Source organism: Medicago truncatula, chromosome 8 (genome assembly GCF_003473485.1).
Source record: "Medicago truncatula cultivar Jemalong A17 chromosome 8, MtrunA17r5.0-ANR, whole genome shotgun sequence".
Lineage (NCBI taxonomy): Eukaryota > Viridiplantae > Streptophyta > Magnoliopsida > Fabales > Fabaceae > Medicago > Medicago truncatula.
In genome coordinates this window covers 44,198,516-44,215,217 of record NC_053049.1, presented here as the reverse complement: position 1 = coordinate 44,215,217, position 16,702 = coordinate 44,198,516, and the positions used below count along the sequence as shown (strand labels likewise).

General features: G+C 33.3%; 3 protein-coding genes and 1 pseudogene across 3 annotated transcripts; all 4 read right to left on the bottom strand.

Annotated features, from left to right (window-relative positions):
* Window positions 1-2,423: 2,423 nt before the first annotated feature.
* On the bottom strand, window positions 2,424-4,561 carry LOC25501972 (uncharacterized protein At4g14100). The gene is made up of 2 exons (XM_013591480.3): window positions 3,855-4,561; window positions 2,424-2,602 (listed from the first exon to the last, which is right to left on the bottom strand). The coding sequence occupies exons 1-2, from the start codon at window positions 4,321-4,323 to the stop codon at window positions 2,424-2,426; spliced, it is 648 nt and encodes a 215-aa protein (XP_013446934.1). The 5' UTR covers window positions 4,324-4,561.
* A 1,553-nt stretch (window positions 4,562-6,114) lies between these two features.
* On the bottom strand, window positions 6,115-10,738 carry LOC25501971 (uncharacterized protein At4g14100). Its single transcript, XM_013591479.3, has 2 exons — window positions 9,932-10,738; window positions 6,115-6,727 (listed from the first exon to the last, which is right to left on the bottom strand). Exons 1-2 carry the CDS (start codon window positions 10,404-10,406, stop codon window positions 6,534-6,536), a joined length of 669 nt encoding a protein of 222 aa, XP_013446933.1. The 5' UTR covers window positions 10,407-10,738; the 3' UTR covers window positions 6,115-6,533.
* A 470-nt stretch (window positions 10,739-11,208) lies between these two features.
* LOC25501970 (succinate dehydrogenase assembly factor 2, mitochondrial) lies at window positions 11,209-13,915 on the bottom strand. Its single transcript, XM_013591478.3, has 4 exons — window positions 13,571-13,915; window positions 13,327-13,453; window positions 11,892-11,960; window positions 11,209-11,812 (listed from the first exon to the last, which is right to left on the bottom strand). Exons 1-4 carry the CDS (start codon window positions 13,768-13,770, stop codon window positions 11,666-11,668), a joined length of 543 nt encoding a protein of 180 aa, XP_013446932.1. The 5' UTR covers window positions 13,771-13,915; the 3' UTR covers window positions 11,209-11,665.
* A 714-nt stretch (window positions 13,916-14,629) lies between these two features.
* LOC25501969 ((+)-neomenthol dehydrogenase-like) lies at window positions 14,630-16,516 on the bottom strand (annotated as a pseudogene).
* Window positions 16,517-16,702: the final 186 nt, after the last annotated feature.

Below are 16,702 nucleotides of genomic sequence, written 5' to 3'. Positions count from 1 at the left end.
TTATAAGTATGTATTGTCTATATATCAAATAAAATTTTGTAGTACATATACGTCCATTTGGTAGAGACTAATAAGCATATATTGCGTACATTTTTCTACTGCTTATGTTTTTTTTAGTAGTGCTCCTTACCTTATAATTTGGACTGAGACGAGAATAACAACAATAAAAGAGTAATACCAAGAGTTTTGTAACTCATTAGCAATCCCAAATGAATAAAAAATAGCAAAAAAATAAATTGTGGTGTTGGAAATTTGAAGGAACCGCAAGTTTATTAATATAATGAATTATATGTAATTTCATGTATGGGTTGGTCAAGTAGATCTAGTATGTTTTTCTATAAGTCTTAACTTGACCTATTTAAATTAATGTGCTTTATAAAAAGTTTGAACTTAACTTATTAACTAAACGAGTTAGGCTGAGCAAGACTTTAAATAGGTCGGCTCATAGGTCCATGACGAGTGGCCTCACCTATTCTCATCCCTAGTGTCAACCATTGCATTTTGTCTTTGCAAAGGCTCTTGATCGATATATTTGGTGTGAATACGCAAATCACATTTAAGGATTCTAAAGTATCTTGAAGTGGACTCGTTAGTATACTCATTTGCATCCGGTTGACATAAATTGGTGGATATGAATCAAACCTAAAGCTTTGTGTGTCCACCCACGCTTTAAATTTATGTGAAATCATAATTATCTTTTTCATCTTCTTCTTTTTGTTCAAGTTTTGCAGTAGTCCTCCAACGAAAAATCTAACAACATGCACTTGTGCAATGCCAGAAATATTTTATTGTTTTTCAACCATTATTTGTAGAAGAGTAGTATATTTATACACCTTTAATTTCACAACATTCGGTCAACACTTCTTTTTCTATCAAATCATCGACATATATCCTTTTTAAAGGAAGTATTGCTTGGTCATGAGTATTTGATCACTTTAGTTGGATGCACGCATTTGAGAAAGGGTAGAAAGAGAGAAAAAAATGATAAATAATGTTTATTTATAAAATATAAATAATGTGTATCTAAATATTTGTGCCCAAATATGTATTTTTCACCTTCTTTATTTCTTTATCTCTTAAGACGAGGAATAAGTGCGCGAGTGTTTACCAAATATAATTCTTTTAGGTAGAATGAACAAACAACAACGATGCATAAGTTTTCTAACAATTATATATCCATTCTTTTATTTGTATCTCTCTCTTCCTATCATAAAATCAATCTATTACATCACTCTATTTATTTTTCTTCCCAAGTTGTTTAGAGATATTTGGGTGTACACAAAATAATTTCCGTAAGCAAAATGGCAACTTCCCATGAAGCCATGAATCACATGTTATGAGAGGGGTCGTGTCTGACCATAACCCGTCCGAAAATGGAAACGAAAGGGTGCCTAGTAATTTGCTCCCATTGAAAGAAGGAATTGGGTCCGAGTTAAGACACATATCAGTTATCACGTGTCCCATCTCATTAGTTTGTAAGGATACATATTTGTTTACTTATAACTCTTCTCACACTCCCTCTCAACTAGAGTTATATACATTTGACAATATATGTATTTTTTAATTGACGTGGTTGTACAAATATCATTTTTTAATCTTGTTAGATATGAGATGCCAAAAATTATTGGCATGTTGTTATTATCATATTCAAGTACACAAGGTAAAAGAAGCGTAAAAATGACGAGTAATGACAACACAATAAGATGGATGTTATGATCGACAAAATCACTGAAGACTTGTACAATTGTTGAGAGAGAATGTATATCATCTATATGGCGTATTCAAGACTCTGGTTCAAAAGTTCAAACTTTTAAATTCTTGGACTAGTAATACAAAATAAAAAGGTTCAAAATACAAAATATACGAGTATATTTGAATTTTTTTAAGTTCAAGGGGCTGATTCTGTAAAAAAAAAAAGAGTATGGGTTTAATTGAACCCCATCAAAAAAAGAGTATGGGACAATAATTAATGATTTCTTCAATAAGGTTGGCTATGATGCAATTAAGTTTTCTGTCCAAGAACATTCTTAAAAGGCAGTGATACATACTAGAATTTAGATAGATTTTTAGCACAAATTTATAAAAGATGAATATTATATAGATAAATATAAATATGTAAGGGAACATATCATGCGAGAGAATTACGCACACCAAAATTAAAGGTTTTATTAAGAATGTGTCATGCTAACAAATGCATTAAGAAAGTGCATTTAACTAAATTATTATATATAGAAAAATGTTAACAAGTGTCTCGAGACACTATTTAAATTTTTTAAATGATATATAGTAAATTTCTATGAAAATTTATGTATTAAAAACTAAAACATTTGATATTTTTAAAAATAATTTCTTAATTTAAAATCTTAGTGTCCGAGAAAACCAATAAGCTTTATCCTGTCACACGCTAACCTAACAGTTATAAATCATAAGCTACTAAAGCCACCTTCAACAGCATCTTCAAAATCTAACAAGTAACTGGTCCTTCTCATGTATTTCTGCTGGGGTTCAGCCTCAGCCTTACTAAAACAGTAGACAGGAGCCTGCCAATGGGCATCATCCAGAACTGCTCCAACCTCAAATGTCATTACATGAGTAATCATTCCTGCAATCACCAATCATCATATATATCAGCCTTGCCAATCACTTGTAACACAATTAGTAATTAATTAATTACTTTAATAAACATTACATATTTTTCTAGCAAGTAGTTCACTATGTAGCACCAAACTTCAAATTAAAGGAAAATCACACTTTTTACATGAGAAATGATATTTAAAGAACAACTATTTTGTGATAATTTTTATGATAATTTTCTTTCTCAAATTCACATTGTATTTTATCTCTTTATTACTTTGATTTTTGTGTCAATACTTACATCTTTTTAAATATTTTAGCTGTCACATAAATTGACACAATAAATAACACCCCTTATATATATATATATATATATATATATATATATATATATATATATATATATATATATATATATAGACACACACACACACACACATGTGGTTTTCTCCCCGGTGTTAGTATTAGTTGTTATGTGTAGGCAAAATGACTTCAGAGTCATTTATCTTATTTATTTGTAATAATTAAGTCTTTTTTTTTTCTCGTTCAAATCTTTTATTTGTAACTCCCGATTCATTTATCTTATTTTTTTTGTTCAAATCCTTTGTGTTAAAACCTCTACAAGTTAGTCCTTTCTTTATTTATTTTTAATAAAAAAAAGGCGTTGAGATGACTTGCCACATATGATTATTAGCAATAGTTTTTTTATTGTAAATAATTTTTATTGTTAAAAATACCCAAAAAAAAAAAATATTAATTTTCTTCTTCATATGTTCATCATCTTCACCATCAACATATTTTTCATTAAACCCATAAAATTCAAATCAAAACACCAAGTTTTAGTGTCTCAAATCAAAACCAAAAAAACACCAATCCTAATAATCATATGTGGCTTGCCTCTCATCAATGTTTTTTTTTAATGAAAATGAAAAATGACGACATTTTAACCAATAAATGATTTGAATGAGACAAAAAAAAAAAAGGTTAAAACTAAATCGTTACAAATAAATAAGATAAATGACCTTGAAGTAAATTTGCCGTAGATTTAATATTTTCTTGTCAATTAGGTAGGGTTTACACTCTTGTTCAAAAAAAATTAGGGTTTACACTCCCTTACTTTAACAGCTTCAAGATTTAACTCAAATCAATTAACTTATCTAACTCTATCTATAATTACATTCAATCACATTCATTTCTTTACATTATTACCGGCATCTATACATGTATTCATGTCAGCGTTAGTGTTTCATAATTAACAAACAAGTCATAAAACAACTAACCGTCGTGGAAGATCCACTTGACAGGTTTTCGAGTGACGACATCCTCATAGTACCAGATAAAATCGTCCTTTTCCCAAACATTACATAGAAAATTTTCGGAATGTTGTTGACCCAAATAGTTAGCACCATGAAGCCAATTGGGTGGTAGAACACCCACATCAAAATGAAGCACTTCGCATGTGGAGTTGAAAGGGTCAACAGTGTAGAAAAAGGAGGTACGGTTGTTCCATGCAAGGTCGTATTTGAGAATACCAAGCTGGTTCTGGAAAATGTTGAAGATGCGTCCGTTGGGCCAATCATACCAGAAGTCAGTTTTTCTAAGATTACCGCTTCTGTTTAGGAATAGGACTGAGTGGAACTGTTTCGGCCACGGCGCTGGAACTGTGTAGTCTGCGGTCGATGTTGAAAGATTGAGGAAAAGGAAAAGACACAGACAAAAACAAATACGTTCTTCTGTGGCAGAGGCCATTGCTGATTTCGGAAAGAGAGGAAGGTATGAGCAGTATCAGTATATTCAGTATATGAACAGCATATGGTTATATAAGATATTAATAAGCGTAATCAGTGCTCAATTTTTGGGATTGATATTTAATTTCTTAACTGTACATGATTCTCTCGTTAACTGTAAATATTGGCTAGTTATTTTAGGATATCAATCATCGATGTAATTCCAGAAATTATAGGAGGAATTTTAGCATCTCTGATTGCATGGATTGGGTAGATATTCTCTGGAATGAGAGAAATACTTGATTTGTTTGGTCACAAACACAAATAAAAATACTTAAGCATACACATAAATTAAAAATCAAATGGTAAATAAATTTTTTTTAGGGAAAAAAGGAAAATAATTGAATGATGAGATTAAATTATTTTTCATTTATTTTTCTTGACGTCCAATCATTTTTTATTTGTATTTCTCTTAAAGTCACACTTACTCGTTCAATGAAATAGAACACATAATACCTTTCAACCACATTTTGTTGGATCTTCTTCCATGAACACAAGATCAAGTATAAATTTCTTAGGCATACCCACAAAATAATGTTTTTCACATTTTATTCTTTTAATTATTTTATAAGTAATAAAAAATATATAAGTATGAGTGTGCTTAAGACTTGTGCCCATAGTTTGTTGCTCCATTTTGTTATATCCGTGTGAAAGAAGCAGAGTAAGATGTTGAAAAAATTGAAACAGAAACGAAGTTGATTTGGAGAAAAAGACCCATGCACCTTATGACATGAATTCAAATAACAACAGAGAGAATTTGATATTTTGGGTTCAACTGAAAGTGGAGAAAGTGTTCTAATGCGATACAAACTTCCTTTCTTGCGAGACATAGTGGAGATTCGTAGAAAGAGTCATTGTACAATAAAGAAGGATTCGTCATATCTAGAGGATTAGTCGACAATCCAACCCATGTCAATGTCGGTGACATGGGTATGAAATATGGTGGAGCCGAGCTTGCATTATACCTATCTCCAACCAAGAGGATGTAAAAGATTTGTGGGAGGACATCAAGGAACAATTCTCAATCATAAACGGACCAAGGATTAAACAAATCAAGGCAGAGTTGGAGGAATGTCGACAAACAAAGATGGCCATGGTGGCATATTGATATTGTGGTTAATTGAAAACATGAACTGGAAAATTATCAACAACGAGAAGCAAGTGTGATACTGGGGAAAAAGTTGAAGAAACAACCAGAAGTGTAGAAAACCCATCAACTTTTTATGTGTCTTGATGATTCTTTATATGGTTTTCAAAGTCCATGTTTGAAATGATTGTTAATTTATTTATTTATAAAAAAAAACTCAGTGTCTTACTATGATTTTATTAAAAATTAAACTTTAAAGTTTCAACAAAATCATGTCGTGTCCCAAGAAAATAACTTGGTTGATAAGCTGAAAAATGCCAAAGGAATACTAAGAGGGGGTCCAGGATTCAAATTTTGAAAACCAACATATGCCTACAAAAATCAAAGTCACGGTGCCTAATTTCTTCAAACTCATAAAATTCCAAACACATGTGAAATGTACTTTTTGATTTTGCAGTTAAGTTTACCCAACACTTAAGTCATTGAACGATGACTCCAACAGGTTTATATCGGTCTCATCTTGGCTCTGCTGTGATACTACACTGAATTATAATGTAACCGTTCCTTGTAGTAACAATGATTATGACACCCTTGATTATTTTGTTTTATTGGTGTCTGAGATCAACTATTAGAACAGGAAAAAAAAATCCACAATCAAGCGTTTTAAGCTATAACATATATGATACAGCCACCAGCAATAGGTACATAGTAGATGAATACATAATAACAAAGGTTCATTGAAAGCGAAATCGCAATTTTCTACTTTTCACTCGTTTTATTCTTTTACTGATTTCTAGTAGCTAGCCTACTAGCCTAAAACAAACCTTCAAGTTGACAAAGATGGTATACAAAAATTCAATTTATTGTTACAAAGACAATATCATTGATACCCAAGCTTATTATAAACCAGCATGGGGGCCTTTCCGTCCCCGAAAAATATTTCTTTATATCATCCCAGCCTCTTGCCCATGGTTGCCCAGGCGTTTCTCTTGTTTCAGGAGAAGAATGGCTATCAAGATTCTTATTATACAGCTAGATACATAGTGCACATGACAATTATAAATCATATGATATTATTGGGTGGCCTATCTCATCTCACTCATTAGTGTCCAACGAAAATCGCCAACAATAGCAGTTTCTAAATCTAATGAGAAACTGCTCCTTCTGTTGTGTATTTGGGGTTCAGGCTCAGCCTTATTAAAACAATAGTCAGGAGCCTGCCAATGAGCATCATCCAGAACTGCTCCAACCTCAAATGTCATCACATCAGTAATCATTCCTGCACTTACCACCAATCATCATATACATCAGCCTTGCCAATCACTAGCAACACAACACAATTAGTAATTAATTACTCCATCCGTCCCGAAATAACTGAATCATTTTAAAAAAAATATTGTCTCAAAAATCTTGACCCATTTCAGTTTTTGATACAACATTAATTACTTTTTTTCAATTATAACTCAAATTAATATTACTTTCACAACTCCAAATTCAATATATTCTACTTTACATTTATGATAAAGAAGAATGCACCAATACTTGACAAAGACACTCAAAATCATTTTTTTCTCTCTTTCATTTATACACTTTTCTTAATATGAGTGAAAAGCTCAACTTACTCAATTAAATTGGGACGGCGAGAGTAATAAATTAAATAAACATAACATATTTTTCTAGCAAGTAATTAGCTATATATAGCACGAAAACTTCAATAAAGCAAAATCACACATTGTGTATACAGCTTTTTTAAGACAAATGTTAATACATAATATATTAGTTGTTATGTTAAAATTTTCTCTTCAACTAGAGTTTATACTCTGATACTCTAACACTTCAACATTTAGCTCAAATTAATTGAGTTATCCAACCCTATAATGACTTCTATATCTTTACATTATTACCGGTATATACCTACATATATAGAGAATTGTTGTTGACACATTTGATAAGGCTGAGAAACACGAGTAAAATACGTTTTTGCCCCCTCAACGGTAAACTGTCAAGGTATTAAAAATCCGACTGCAGTTAACTGCCGAGGAAAACCTCGGTAGTTAACTGCCGAGGCGTGCTGAACATAACCAGAAGCAGAAACACAAACATTTCAGTTTCAAGAATTCTCCAAACTTCTCTAATTCTTTCCAATCTTCAACAAAGCCATTTTCACGAATTGCAAGCAAATCAAGTGCACATTATCAGAAGTAAGTTGTATCAATCATTTTAATGATAATGTTAGTTTGTTTAGGTTTATTTTTTAAAAAAAATTAGAGTAGTTTGCATGTGGTTAGGGTTGATTTTAAAATTGACAATTTGATGATTATATGTGTAGTTTATGAATTGATAAATGAATGTAGCTGTTGCCTATGTTGTTTAAATCATAATGTGGCTTTGAATGGTGGCAAATGAACACAATTTGAATATGTTTTATATTTTGCACACAAAGTGTTTGATCAAATGCCTCAATGAAAATTATATTGATTATTTAGTTAGTTTAGGTTACAGAAATGATGATAATTATAGTTTGGTTAAGTGTATATTGATTTTTTAGTTAGTTTAGGTTATGAGAATTATGATGGACACAAATAATTAAGTGTATAGAAATGATTAAGTGTATGTTAATTATTGAATGATGTTTAAGTTATTATGGAAATGATGGACATAAATTTTATTGTAATGATGATTATATTGAATGATTTTAGGTTATGGAAATGATGTTCATTGTTGTACTTTTAATGTGTTTGATTATGTTTATGTTTAGTTTAGGTTTAATGTGTTTGATTAGGTTATGGAAATGATGTTAATTTTTTTTTTTTTTTTGTGTAGATATGTCTGATCAGAATCTGGTTGATCCATCTAAAATGATTGGTGGTAGGCGTGTGATGACTCAAAGCCACCGAAAGGAGAGGCAAAGCAGGCACATTCCAAATAGGGGAAGAGGTCGGAGGGTGGATGGTTCAGGGACTTCGCAGGAGGCTTCTCAGGCTACACAGTCAGAAGATTCGCAAGTGGTCGATCCGAGTCAGGAGGTGGAGTACCTGAATTATCAGGATCAGGTACACCACGATGTGACTGATAGTGGGTATGACCAGGATCATATACCAGAGCAGCAACATATAACAGATGATGATGATCCCAACACCGACTATATGGAAAACTATCCGGTTGCGGCGAGGTGGTGACGTATCGCTCATTGCTTGATCGTATTCAGTTTGATGACTTATGCTGAAGGTCGTACAAAAAGCACAGGAAAATCCAAGATTTTGAGGAGATTTTCTAGTATTCAGGCTGGATTATGTGCGGTGTTCGTAGGGTGTATCGTCACTTGCCCGAGAGGGTTTTGAGGCAGTACAGATACATCCAGAGCATCCCTAGACATCCGACGGATGTTGTAGAGCTGCCACCACCTCAGATTGTGCAGGCATTCGTCGACTTCCGCACTCACACGCTTAAGGCAACCGATTGGGGTGAGCAGGCACAAGAGCAGACATGGCGGATGGCTATGTGTTATGGTACACTAAGGTGTCTCACCCTCAGATTTTGCCACCTCTTCCAGGAGATCTTCCGAGGCCAGCAAATGAAGGGCAGATCATTGCAGAGCAGTGAGAGCGGTACGAGGCGAGAAGCTCGCCTAACACCTATGACATGGTTAGTGCTACTGTTGCCTACGCTAATGCGCAGATAGGCCAGGAGGAGGTCATGAGCCCTCAGCAGTGGTTTCAGGCCATGACCCATGTTAGGGAGCAGATCGCGCCGATCTTGACCATGAGGCGAGGCCAGAGGCCGAGGAGGAGGCACCAGCAACATCAGCAGGACCAGGAGTAGCAGTAGTTCATTTTTTAGGACTTGTTTTTAGTTTTTGTATTTTGATGACATTGGTTTGTATATTCGTATTTTCATGACATTAGTTTTCATTTCGTTGGGATATTTTACTTTGTTTAATGGTAAAAATGTTGGTTTAAATAAGTTGTGCATTTGCGCCAATATTTGTTTTTTGATTTGAACCATTATGCGTAAAAAAAAACAGGTACGTATGTTGTGTTTTGTGTTTGAAACACATTACAGGTTTAGGAAATGAAGCTACTGCCTCTGCTTTGGCTTCAGAACGCTTCGGAAGTTTACTGCCGAGGAAAAACCTCGGTAGTTAACTGCAACCGCTTTCTTCAAAATTCGGCACTTAACTGTCGAAGGGCATTTAAGTAAATTACTCGTGTGTCTCAGCCTAACCAAATGTGTCAACAACAATTCTCATACACACACACACACACATATATATATATATATATATATATATATATATATATATATATTCATGTATGTGTGAGTGTTTCATAATAAATTAAGAGCGATGTTATTTGAAGGCACAAAAACCAAAGCTATAGATAGAGAAAATGAGAATATGGTGGTTAGTATGAGAGAAAAAATTATCATAAAATAGTTGTTCAAATATCATTTCTTTAAATTAAGAAGGCATAAAACAACTAACCGTCGTAGAAGATCCACTTGACAGGTCTTTTAGTGAGAACATCTTCATAGTACCAAATAAAACCGACTTTCTCCCAAACATTACACAGAAAATTGTCGGCATATTGTTGACCCAAATAGTTAGCACCATCAAGCCAATTGGGTCGTGGAATACCAACATCATATTGAGTCACTTGGCAAGTGTGGTTGAAAGGATCGAGAGTGTAGAGAAAGGTGGTGCCATTGTTCCATTCAAGGTCATATTTGAGAACATCAAGCTGATATTGGATAATATTGAAGTTTCGTCCATTGGGCCAATCGTACCATAAGTCTTGTTTTCGAAGAGAGCCGCTTCTGTTGAGGAATAGGACTGAGTGGAACTGTTCCGGCCATGGCGCAGGAATCGGATCCTCTGCGGTCGAGGTTGAGAAATGGAGGAAGAAGAAGAGACACAGACACATAAACAAACCAATGCGTTCTTCTGTGGCTGAGGCCATTGCTTTGCTGATATCGGAAGGTATGAACTATGAACAGTATCAGTATGAACGACTTGGATAAGGTTTAAGTGCGTGGAACATTTAAATGTTTCTCAACCTTTAGTTTTGGCTGGGTGAATAAAACCCGTTACTTGCCATCAAGTCAAGGATAGCTATTTATTGGCAGCTTCTTACAAACAACCTGTATCTTCAGTAGTTCAACTAATAAAAACTTGATAATGAAAAAGTGTTTGACTTGGAGTAATATTCAGATTGATTTGGAATAGTATTTGAATAAGTGATTTTTTTAGGGAGTTTTTCAGAAAGTGAGGACAAAGTGAATAATCTCTAGAGTGATATTATTCACTTTACATTCTAAAATGAATTGTTCATTTTATTACAAACCTGATCTTGTCTTTGTATAAACTTATATTTATTGAACTCTTAACTCGTCAAGTTAAGTCAAACCTAAAAACAGGTTGGTGTAATGAAAATAATCGCATGCACAATCCATCCTCCGCACACCACTAAATTTTGGTTAATCAACCATTAAGTTGCTGTGTTATTAATCTTACAAAAAATAATAAGATAAATATTATTATAAAATAACACATCAAATCCGTATCAAACCGTAGATTTGAACAGTGAACGAGTAATCCCTTAACTTAGCAGCTCTACTTCGAAGTCCATGTTTGAATTGACTAGGTTTAAAAAAACCACATTGTGTCCCAAGAAGACAACTCGCTGGATTGCTAACCAACAGGTCCAGTATTCAAAATCCTGAAAACTAACATTTGCCTATAAAAACATAAAAATAAAGTCACAGTGCCAAATATCTTCAAACTCATCAATTCAAACATAAAAATAAAGTCACGTTAGTCGGTGAACGTTGAATCCAAGATGTTCATATTGGTCTCATCTTGGCTCTGTTCTGATACTACATTGAATTAATGAAGCCATTCCTTCTAGTAACAATGATACCCTTGATTTATTTGTTCTATTGGTGTATGAGATCAACTGTTAGAACAAGAAAAGGAGAATGCAGAGTCAGCCGTTTTAAGTTACAACCACCAGCAATAGGTGAATACAGAACAAAGGTTCACTGAAAGCGAAACCGCAATCTTCTACTTTTCACTCCTTTTATTCTTTTACTGATATCTAGTAGCTACTAGTCTAAAACAAACCTTCAAGTTGTTGTTACTAAGCCCTTATTTATAGTAACAAAATGGTATACACGAATTCAATTTATTGTTACAAAGATAGTATCATTTATACCCAAGCTACTGATTCCCAGCACTGGGGCCTCCCCGAAATTTCTGTATATCATCCCAGCCTCTTACCCATGGTTTCCCAGGTGTAGCTCTTGTTTCAGGAGAAGAATGGCTATCAAGATTCTTCATAACTCCTTCCTGCACTGCAGCAAAGACCTAAGCAACAAACAACTAGCATCAGCATTGCACGCTCAATAATATTGGAATTTCATTTCGTTATTGACATGAGACTCACAGGGTTTATGCTAATTGATTCAGGGGGTTGCTCCTGCCCAGATAACCATTTCCATAAATCTGGATTCTCCTGCATAACGTTAGTAGGAATTTGAAGTTAACATAGACTCAACTCAAGATATCTGTCTCTCTCAAAGTTAACCAACTAGTTGCTAATACATTTCTGTTTCCCATCAAGACCTACAAAATTAATCCCATGACAAAACAATCACACTATCTACATTCGTCACACACAAACCTTATCATTTACAAACTCAGGATCTAGTTTGGATCTTAAAAGGGTGTAAAAAGTAGGTAGGTTCCAGAAGCAGTAAATTAAAATATTTCTCACCAACAAGCAAAACACAAATCACCGTTTCATACTTTACTCTGTACAAAGAAAGATACTAAATTTTTCACTAACAAGATTCCAAACACAATTGTGCGCTCTTAGAGTAGATGGTATAGTTCTAAATTGGGGTATGCAGCCGCGATTGTGGCCGCAGTTTTCCGCAATGTCAAGGTTTGCAACGTAATAGTAATGGCGACACAACCATAACATATAACTAGTATGGTAGATGGATTAAGGGCTAACAGGCAAAATAACCGAACTGAAGCATTTGTGCCTTGGGGTGAAATCTGTGACAATTGAACAAATGAAACAATTGAATGAGGTCCATTTGGATACACAAACATAACAAAAACATGCATTTGGAACATCCATCCAGGCTTCTGTGACCAGACTCTAGCCCACTAAAACAAATACAAGGCTTACATCTGAAATTTGTGATATTATACTTTATATATATTGTTTAAGTCAATGTCTTGAGGTTTGAATTTTCTGGATAGTATAGAAATGATACAAAATATCAAGTTCATCAACATTATAAACAGAACAGGCAAACAACATCTCCATTCCATCCTCCTTGCCCATTGTACATGGAGTTAGATTCATCCCCCGAAACCAGGTTGATAACACAATTGGTGCCTATTTTGGATTGACTTCTTTGAGCTTATCTCCTACCATATGAACATGTGAGAGTGTTTGGGAGAGCTTATGGAAACAACTTATGACATGTTCATAATCAGCTTTCAACTAATTTTCATAAGCTTTCTAGGATAGCTTCTGAAAACAGTTTATAGCATATATAAAAATATAAGTTTCCTTTATTTTATCTTTTTTGACAGAAATAGGGTTTGTTTGGAATCACTTATTTGAGCTCATCTACTGAGATAAGTTTTGCGAGAGTGTTTAAGAGAACTTATAAAAAAAAGCTTATGATAATTTTCAAAAGCTTTTTTCAGCTTATCATCCAAAATTCTCTAATATAGATTATAAAAACAACTTATAGTTCGTCAGGGATATTTACATAATCCCCAATGAATACCCAAAAAAATGATTAGCATTTTGATTCATCATGATCATAATGAAAAAAGAGGAAAAGAAAGAAAAATACCACGTCGAGGAGATGAATGAGAGATCGAATATGATTTTCATCGAGGGAGTGGATATTGTTCTGTACCCATTTTCCAAGAACCAGATCGAGTTCGAGAAACCCTCGTTGCTTGCTTCTATACAATAACCTATCAGTAGTAGTAGTAGTAGTAACACAAGAGAGGTTTATTTATTTATCATCATAACAAAAAAAAAAAAAAAAAAAAAAAAAAAAAAAAAGAGAGAGATCGAGAAAAGGAACCAACCTGTTGAACAAGGTTCTTTTGGATTCTTGATTGGATAAATCGATGTGAAGCGAGTTGTTATCAGAATCAGAGTGAGAAGTGAAAGGGGAAATCTTATGATATCCAAAAACAGGCCTGAGGAGTGTGGTTGATTGTGGCTGCGAAGAATTGAGGACTCTGTGAACGCTTACTGCAACTCTTTTCACAAGTAGAGAAGCCATTTCGATTTCGTTAATCTTCCTAAGTCTCTCTCGACTGCACTGTTATGCTATCGTGCCTTCTTTCTTTCTTCCTTTCTTCCTTCTGCTACCGTGGCTTATTTCTCCAACGCAAATTCTATTCTTTGCCCACGTCAACAAACAAGGAACTCAACTACTCCAAATATATGGGGTTAATGTTGCTTTACCAATGTAACATAGGTTACATTTTTTTTATTTCGTCTTTCTAATTTTTTTTTTTAAATTACTTTTTAATAGACCATTTTTAGAATGTCTTTTTTTTTAATTTTGATTTTTGAATGACCTATTATGAGGCATTTTAAAGAAAAAAAATTACAATGACGAAAACCAAATTTTTTGTTATAGGGATAAAACACTATTACCTAACTCTAAATTAAATTATTGTAATGTGAGAGAATGATCGATTAAAAGATATATAAAGATAAAATCACTAACATCATTAAACTCTAATAACTAAAGTGGAACCTTTGTTAGTGGCCTTTTAATCTTTTGATTAAATAGAGTTATGTCTATTTGTACAACTTAATTGGGATAACGTTTTGCAAAGAAAAACCGTATGCATACGTATGAAAATATGTTGTGGTTGTTGGATGAGTTACGTTATTCATAAATCATTTTAGATAAATCAATAAATTCTGATTATTATTGTTTTTCATCAAAATTCATATATTTTTTCTTAAAGTATGTTGATTTGAATTAACTTTGAAAATGCAGTATCATTAAAACTCTTGAGAGAGTAAAAAAAATTGCAACATATTATGTAGTTATATCAAACCCGAAACTTTAGTTTATCCAAATATGTGAAAAGATATTCATATTGCACCAAGTTGGTCTCATTCTCTTCTCTATTTGTAAGATTATATTACATTTGATTTGATAAGAAAACAATATGTTCTTAAATTAATTTCGACAAAAATAATTCATTAAAAACATGTCTCAAAAGCATGATACATAATAACAACATTCAACATGGTAACAATTCCATCATGGAAGTGCCTTAAATAATCTCATGTGTGTCACACTAAAAAAGTGCTTTAAACTGCTGAGTTAGATTTTCAATTTTTCTTTCCTTTGCAATATGTGAAGTTGATTCTAATTATTTTTCAAGTCCCTATCCCAACCTTCTTAGAAGTTTATTTCTCTTCTCTCAGCAAAAAACTTTCCTGTAATTGCTTGTTCAGGAATAAGGGAAAGCCAAACTCCAGTATCAGCACCAGCCTCAACTGAGACACTTCCTGCATAACCTGTTAGAGCTGTTTTAACCCAACCAGGACAATAACAATTAATAAAAATCTTTTCACCATCAGGTCTATCTGAAAGTTTCTTTGCCATAAATCTTGTATAAGCATTAACAGCGAGTTTCGACAACGAGTAGTCCGTAAATATTCGAGGCCATCCTCCCGATTTCCAAGTTCCATCCTCTACTTGATGTAGAAAATTAGTCACAACACCATCAATAAGTTCCTCTGAAAGACTATCCACATTGCTTAATTGCTCTCTCAAATCATCATTGTCCAATCTCTGAAACATTATTCATAATTATCATATCATTAAAAATGTTTAAATTTAATCATAGTTAATTCTAAAGTTGCATTTGCACATATGATTGGTTATGATACGGTATAAAACTTTTTAAATTGACCATGTGACATGATTAAACTGGTGTATATAGTACTTACATTTCGTTTTCCATTTAGTCGACCTAGACGCGTGCTTACATTTACAATACGACCACCAGCCGCGGACGCCTTCATTAATGGAATCATAGCTTCAATCATACGTTTGGTTCCAAAATAATTCGTATCAATAACCGTATGAGCATTTTCAACTGAATTATCAGACCCAAAATTGAAATTAATCCCTGCATTGTTTACCTGCAAATATATGATACATTATTTGCTTAGATACATATGCAGACATTTAATTTAATTCAGTTATCTTGCAACTAGATTATAAGAAAGAAAGCTAGAAATTAACCATATTTGCTTAATAAACTTGCCAGAATATTTAAGCCACCATAGTTTTCCTTTAACCAATCAGAGAATTGGGTGATGGATGAAGAATCTAATACATCAAGTTGATGACATGCCACATCGAGACCACCTTCTTGCAAGACCTTAATTGATTCAACGCCAACACCAGCATCTCTTGTTGTTAATATTACAGTTACTCCATGTTCAGCAAGTTGTCTTGAAATTTCAAACCCAATTCCTCTATTTCCACCAGTAACCACAGCAATTGTTTCCTTAGACCACCACCTATATATATATTAGCCCAAAATTAAATTTAACACATGCTAGGTGGAAATATACTAGTATTCATTAATTCCATCGATTAAGGATTGTTAACTATTGATTCAAAAATCAATGTCATTATACGTTTAATTAAACTATGTGATTCGGTTCATCTCATCTAAGTATTGTTGGATAGTTGAATTATATTTAAACTTACACAAATTACACCTAATTATAAAATGAAATAACATATAGCTAGAAATTAAATGCAACCTTTGGTGATCAGAATAAGGAATGGTCCTCAAAAGCGATATTTCTTGCGATCTCTTATCTTTTTTCTCTTTTGATTTTTCTTTGTGCCCCATTTCTTTCTATCTCTTTGAGGAATGTGTTAATTTAGCACCAATGACCTCTGCAATTTGGAATGATAGAAGATAGAATAGTGTGAAAGTTGGAAGTGTATAGGAACAAATGTATTGTCACACACATGAAAATGTATGCCACGTTGTTGGTCTAAGCACTAATGTTGGCCATTTGGTCAAATGTGCAGAACTAGACTTCAGGCTAACTTTTGTTCGGCATACTTTAAGGAAAAGTTTTTGTATGTTCTTATTGTTGGAGGATTTATTTCATCAAAATAACTAGGACAATCCAGTCAAAAAAATAAATAAATAGGGTCA

What these genes read in the sequence shown, in the direction of transcription:
- LOC25501972 (XM_013591480.3), bottom strand. Translation starts at nt 4,323, where the DNA reads ATGGCCTCTGCCACAGAAGAACGTATTTGTTTTTGTCTGTGTCTTTTC. An exon ending in CAAGTGGATCTTCCACGACG is followed by an intron (nt 2,603 to 3,854) that starts GTTAGTTGTTTT and finishes TGGTGATTGCAG; the next exon opens with GAATGATTACTCATGTAATG.
- LOC25501971 (XM_013591479.3), bottom strand. Translation starts at nt 10,406, where the DNA reads ATGGCCTCAGCCACAGAAGAACGCATTGGTTTGTTTATGTGTCTGTGT. An exon ending in CAAGTGGATCTTCTACGACG is followed by an intron (nt 6,728 to 9,931) that starts GTTAGTTGTTTT and finishes TGGTAAGTGCAG; the next exon opens with GAATGATTACTGATGTGATG.
- LOC25501970 (XM_013591478.3), bottom strand. Translation starts at nt 13,770, where the DNA reads ATGGCTTCTCTACTTGTGAAAAGAGTTGCAGTAAGCGTTCACAGAGTC. An exon ending in AAAAGAACCTTGTTCAACAG is followed by an intron (nt 13,454 to 13,570) that starts GTTGGTTCCTTT and finishes TACTACTGATAG; the next exon opens with GTTATTGTATAGAAGCAAGC. An exon ending in AATCAATTAGCATAAACCCT is followed by an intron (nt 11,813 to 11,891) that starts GTGAGTCTCATG and finishes TTTGTTGCTTAG; the next exon opens with GTCTTTGCTGCAGTGCAGGA.